This window comes from Elaeis guineensis, chromosome 4 (assembly GCF_000442705.2).
Source record: "Elaeis guineensis isolate ETL-2024a chromosome 4, EG11, whole genome shotgun sequence".
Taxonomy (NCBI): Eukaryota; Viridiplantae; Streptophyta; class Magnoliopsida; order Arecales; family Arecaceae; genus Elaeis; species Elaeis guineensis.
In genome coordinates, this window is record NC_025996.2 from 33,020,347 (window position 1) to 33,027,089 (window position 6,743).

At 40.6% G+C, this 6,743-nt stretch overlaps 1 protein-coding gene across 1 annotated transcript; it reads right to left on the reverse strand.

The window, feature by feature from the left end:
* Positions 1–1,467: 1,467 nt before the first annotated feature.
* On the reverse strand, positions 1,468–6,208 carry LOC105043080 (transketolase, chloroplastic). The gene is given in 9 exon segments (XM_010920506.2): positions 1,468–1,898; positions 1,901–2,558; positions 2,669–2,822; positions 3,049–3,197; positions 3,304–3,386; positions 3,389–3,585; positions 3,706–3,811; positions 3,923–4,013; positions 5,723–6,208. Coding segments are annotated over 9 exon segments (2,211 nt in total). The 5' UTR covers positions 6,185–6,208; the 3' UTR covers positions 1,468–1,587.
* Positions 6,209–6,743: the final 535 nt, after the last annotated feature.

The following is a 6,743-nucleotide window of genomic DNA, read 5'->3' on the forward strand; positions in this document are numbered from 1 at the left end:
CCAACCCCCTGACGTGCAACAATGGAAACGCCTGCGGAACTAAACAATTGATTGCCACATGAAGTCTCTGAACGATGTTTCCTTGTTAGCACAGAATTGCTTAGATTCTTACGCTCATGTCTTTCACAAGACATGCAACCATCAGCTGATTCGCTCACATGGCTTCAAGCAACAATCTTCTCTATCTTCCAAGAACAGAGACTCTCTGCTAGGGTGCTAGTTCTATATATATATATATATATATATTCTTTCACATGTTGTGAGAGTATTGGTAAATTTTACAGTAATTAGTATGAACTCAAGATCAAGATATTCTGCTTGACATCTTATACAGACAATTACATCTTTATATAATCAAGGTTGACAACATAATCATACGCTATCTTGAATGATGGAAGAATTAAAATAAATGATTGTAATATTACAAATCCATGAAGTCAATTGGCCGATCTGAGTTTGTCTATATATCTCTATCCTCCATTAGTCCAAAAGACATATAGAGAGAGAAATAGTGGAGAGAAAAAGTGTAGAAGGGAGAGAAAAGAAAAGAATTTTTCTTTTGTTTTTTTTTAAATCTCTCTCTCTCTCTCTCATTTTTTTTTTCATATAAAAATAGGGGAAGGGGGAAAGAATTTTAGGCCGGCCACCCCATAGTGGCAAACCCTAATGAGTAGCGATCACTTGGTACTAGTGGTGGCAGTTCTGACCCTCGACAGTCAGAGCAAGACCATGTTCGATGATGGCGGCCTGCATGGAGAAAAGAGAAAAAGAAAAAAAAGGTTAAGGCTCATCTATCACGAAATCTAGCGACCGTCGGTGGAATTAATCCAGTATGGCAACAATAACTATAGGAAAGTAAGGAGAAGAGGATTTAGAGACTTTTACCTTATTTTCGACAAGGTACTCGATGATAGCTCACCAAGAGATCTCAATGGAAAATCAAGGAAAGCTTGAGAATTTTATCGATGATGAATTAGGGATGTGGGGCCACTTGTTAGAGAGAGAAGGGAGGGATATTATAGTCGGGATCTAGAGCTCCAATGATCCCTAGATGCACGATCCCAATCGAACTTGGAGAGAGGAGGCAGACTCCATTAGTGGTGCTTCTCTTCCGCACATGTAGATATTTTTTTTACTTTGCCCTGAGATTTATGCAGATTGGGCCTATGAAATTGTTTGGACCAGTCAATGGGCCGGGCCCTTATACCGGTGGACGTCGGAGGAGAAAAAATCGGGCATGATCAGAGGAGGCAAAAAAAAAAAAGAAAAAAGAAAAAAAAAGGACTACTTGTTATCAGGAATTTTTTTAAAGATATATTAGGAGATTTTAGCAAGATTTGAAAAGGCATCACTAATATACTTTTATTTTGAGATATATGGAAACGTGATAATTGCCGTCGTGATGATTTTTTCTATCCGTCGACCGTCGTTAAACATTTTGGTCGTCATAAGTACTCATCCGCCCCATCTTCTGCATAGCCTTTCTTATTAATTTATTCTCGCATATATGCGTACAGAGGAGAAACAAATGAGAATCTGTAACTCAGGATGCTCGAAACAAACATAGAATGCAATTGGAACCAAAGTTTACTCCTCCGGCAAAGACCTTGCTATTCTAGTGACATTCTCTTCCGTAAACCCAAACTTCTTGAAAGTATCCAAGCAAGCCCCACTAGCTCCAAAATCCCTTACCCCATGCACCACACCACCATCTCCGACGTACTCTCTCCACCCGATCGGTGATCCAGCCTCGACGCTCACTCTTTTCGACACCTTCGGAGGCAACACGAATTCCCTGTACTCCCTGGTCTGGCCATCAAAAAGCCTCCAGCACACAAGTGACACCACCCTCACCCGCCTCCCCTCCCTCCTCAGCGTCTCCGCACTGCCCTCGCAAGACACAATTCTGATCCAGTGCCAATCAATATAATCTCCGGCAACCCATTACTTGAATTGTCACTGACAATATAACCACCTTTCTCTACTCCTGAAATCGACGTGCCTTCCAAGTTAGCGGCCACCTTTTGCCTCGACAATGCTATAACGCTGGGCGCATCCCTATTCGAAATCGCCACCTTGTAGGCTCCAGCCGTCTCATTCCCATCAGCAGGTCGGAATACCAAGAGTCGTGGAATAGCTCGAAGACCAGCTAGTTGCTCTACTGGTTGGTGGGTAGGGCCATCCTCGCCGAGCCCGATCGAGTCATGGGTCAGGATGTACAGAACTCCAGCATGACTCAGAGCTGATAGCCTCATCGAATTCTTCATGTAGTCGGAGAATGTAAGGAATGTTGCTGCAAAGGGGATTAGTCCACTTCCATGCAATGCAATGCCATTTGAGATCCCAGCCATTGCGTGCTCACGGACTCCGTAGCGAATGTTACGGCCCTGTGGTGCCTCGGGCAGCTGGAAATCATCGTAGCCTTTTAGATAAACTTTGTTTGAGCTTGCTAGGTCAGCACTCCCACCGATTAATCCTGGAAGCGCCTTGGCAAGTTCATTCAGGCATTTCTCGGAGTACCCACGAGTGGCATCGACTGGGTCAGATGTAGACCAATTCTGTTCAAAATAAAATCTGTAACTATGAGTGCAATTTTGTGTATCTTACTGTCATCTGTTGTTTGATCATAATATGATATCAGAATTTAACAAGATATGTAGTTGACTACCGGCAAGGACTCTTCGAATCCAGGAGGCAACCCACCATGGAGGAGGATACTGAATTCCTCTGCTTCTTGAGGGTACATAGCTTGGTAGTGTCTTAAAGCAGACTTCCATTTCATCTCTAAGTTTTCACCATATTCTGCTTGCTTTTGCATCTCCCTGTCAAAAAATTTGAGGTGATCCAACTTTCAGGACTGCTGGAGGCCGAAACCAGAAACTAGTTCATAGGGGTGATGATAGAGTAGTAAAGGCAGCTTAAGTTCCGTCAAATCAGTATCGGATTAATAACGGAGCTGAACATTAGAACACTAGAGTATGGAATATTAGCAGGAGAACGATAGCTGGATGCATTGTATAGCTGAACAGTAATCTATGTTATGTGTACCTGTAAACCATAGGAATGACATGAAACGGTTCTCGATTCTCCCATTTAACTTTACCCCTCATTCGCTTCACATCATTTTCTTCAAAGGTGCCATGATGTGCTTTATAAGTGCCTTCCTTTCCCGACAACCGCCCAATCAATGTTTTAACCTGAAAGCACCCAAAATTTCTGAGAGTCTTCAGGAGACAAGATGAAACTTCATGGATTCTGTGTTAAACAAGATGTTGGTTTGGTAGGAGGGAGAGATGATCTTGCCTTAATAAAAGTTGGCCTTCTTGTCTCATTATGAGCAGATCGTATCGCCTCTATGAACGATCCCATATCTCCATGTATATTTCCACTGTGATTGTATTCCAGCCGAGAGCTTCAAATCGGGCAGAAACGTTTTCAGAGAAACAAATTTTTGTATCCCCATCTATTGTGTTATGGTTGTCATCATAGATCAATGTAAGCTTATTAAGTTTCCAATGTGCAGCAAGAGAAGCAGCTTCATTTGATATTCCTTCCATTGCACATCCATCACCCATGATGCAGTATCTAGATTGAGATTGCCAAATACCAAGATGATTTAGTCTTCTGATGACATAATCTAGGATTCACTCTAAAAAACATATGTACCAGGACTAGAACTTATGAATGTTTCAATTAATGGCTTACGTGCGGTGGTCAACAAGGATAGCGTCTGGTTTATTGAAACGCGCAGCTAGGTGAGCTTCAGCTAGAGCAAGACCGACAGCATTTGCGACACCTTGACCAAGAGGTCCTATTGCAAAGTTTGAATGTTTAATTATGGTGAACTTCAATTAAATATTCATCTAGCATTAACTTCAAACATTAACTTTATTTTGTGTAAATGGAGAGCATGTAGCCTTACCTGTTGTCACTTCAACTCCAGCAGTCAGAATGTTCTCTGGGTGGCCGGGAGTGCGACTGCCCAACTTACAAAGCTGCTTTAAGTCTTCTAGCTGCAGAGGGGATTGCATTTTACTAATGTGTCTATAGCTTTAAGTCTTCTAGCTGCGGAACGGATTGTATTATTATTATTATTATTATTATTATTATTATTATTATTATTATTATTATTATTATTTTATTTATTTTTATGAACTTGAGTTAGAGAACATCTAACTCAGGGAATAATATTAGCATACTTGTAGGTACATATAATAGCTCTTACACATAATTATACGGTGAGGTTTGGATGTCGGTTTTCCCCCAAGCATCAGAGTTTCAGACGAACAAAATTACAGACTCTGTAATTCTGAATTACAGAGTTATGGAGTTATATACAGCATTAAAACTCTGCATTCCAATTTTCAAGGCCATTAGAGAGCATTAAAGTGTAGGCACTCTATACTTCACTGTTCTTGTGATTCGGGTCTCAAAATTCAGCATGCAGTATATTGTTTTCAAGGCTTGATTAACTCTTTATAGAAGTTGATTGGGAGACATTTCAACCTAGCCGTTCAGATCCGTGAATGAGGAAGAATCAGCATATTCACAGCAACTCGACCCATCAGTTTCTAACCATCCGAATGAATGCGCTGTCTCCATCAGCGCGAGCAATCTTAAAACTTTACTGGTGCTTCCGTCTGATCATACTTAGACCGCAGCCACTGAAAGAATAACCTTTTTAATTTCCCCCTCTATTCCGAGAGCCATAGGAGGCAATTATCAGATCTATCAGACATTGAGGCAGACACTTTGAAGGCAGCCTATGTTTGGAAGAGGAGGGGAATATTGCATTTTACTAATGTGTGTGTGTCTATATATATATATATATAGACAATTTTTGTAATGTCCACAACTTCTTAAATGCTTCAAATTCAAAAGTAAGGTGCTATAATGCTTTATTGCTAATGTATTGCTGGTTGAAGGTGCTAGCTTAATGTTGGAATTTACAGTGGGTACTTCTTATGCATATGCTCTCAATCACATATGATAAAAAATACTTCAGAGAGGAGAGGTAGAATATCACAATTCATATTCATTTCATATTCAACTCCTACTACACACTCAAAAATCACTTCTATTTATACTACTCATAAATACATTAATTACTAGAGTTATATGACTCTTTGGTTTTTACAATACATTAATTAATATCTCATATACTTCTAAGAGACGCACATATATTCTTAAACTTCTAATACATACAATTACGCTTTGCTAACAACCACAAACATATTCCTAGATATAAGTTCATGTATCTACATTTAATACATTTATTGTATCTAAACATGCATGCATAATCCCACTCATATAGTTCAATATATTTTATGATAACAATAAATTTATATTTATCTTCCAACACTTAACGTGCCACTTGTGTAGTTTCATAGATCTAAGTTTGAATCCTGCCTTCATCATGGAAGGGCACATAGCCTACAGGCCTCTTCCTTCCAAAGGTAAGCAAAAAAAAAAAAAAATGTATTGTTGGTCATATGTAGATTACGTGATTGTCATAACAAGATAAACTGTTGAAAACTATTTATAGCTAATAGAATCATAAGAAAAATCTAAATTTCAACATAATAAATCAAACAGCAAACTGGACCCACAAATATTCTCCTGATTCCATAAATTTACCAAGCAACAACTGCAGATGATTCAATTCTTAGATGCAGCAAACAACTACCGAAAAGAAACAGAACGCTAAGAAGATCCACATCACCTGAACTGACTCAAACCCGGCAAGATGCAAGCACACATACTGAAGCAGGCATCCATGCCCCGCGCTCAGCACAAACCTATCCCTATTGAACCACCTGGAATTCTTGGGGTTGTAGCGCATGACATGGCGGTAGATGAGGTAACCCACCTCGGCCATGCCAAGGGCCATCCCAGGGTGCCCCGCCTTTGCATGCTGGACGGCGTCGACGATGAGCATGCGAACGTTATCGACAGCCCTTCGGTCGATGGCGGCTTGGAAGAAGTCTTCATCTTCCAGCTTCTCTTTGGGCGGAGGACCATCTAATCTTTTGAGCTCATTTTGCCATGAGAGCCTGTAGTCATTGGAGGGGTGGAACCGGGCTCTGGTTCGGCGTGTGGGAGGCTTAGTTGAGAGACGTTTGGTATTTGGTTTGTAGGGAAGGAAGGGCTGTGGGGGTTGGAAGAGAAGGGAGAAGAGAGCCATGGAAGGGAAGCAGGGTTGCCAGAACGACGGCGGAAGGGAAGTGATCCAGTTTTAAGTACTTCTGCTACGGCTTTGACACGTGGTAAAGGCTACATGAAACGTGGCAGTCGAGGAGAAATATCTATGGTAAGTTCTCCTGTTTCCTTTCAAAGCGGCAGTGGCATGGACGTTAGTTCTTTTGTCCCCGGTTTGGAAGGACCGCCTAGTGAAATTGTTTTAGGTTCGGCTCTATCATGCGTGCTTGGTGGCCAACCAGGGTCAAAGTCCTAACCGAGCTTGGGCTCTTAACCATGTGCAGGAATTTTGTAAAAGAAAAATTCGAGAGATACAGAAAAAAAAAAGAGAAACATAAAAAAAATAAGTGAAGAAGATCTCTTCGTTGTATTTCACTATGATATGTACATCCATATATAGAGATGAAGAAAAGAGAAACAGACAGGAAATTGGAGAGATCACGGTATCAATTACGTGATCCTCCCAATTCAAAAACATACCATAGTAATTATAAAATATTCTAGACAATATTCTAGACAATGGACATTCTTAATATTCTGTAACA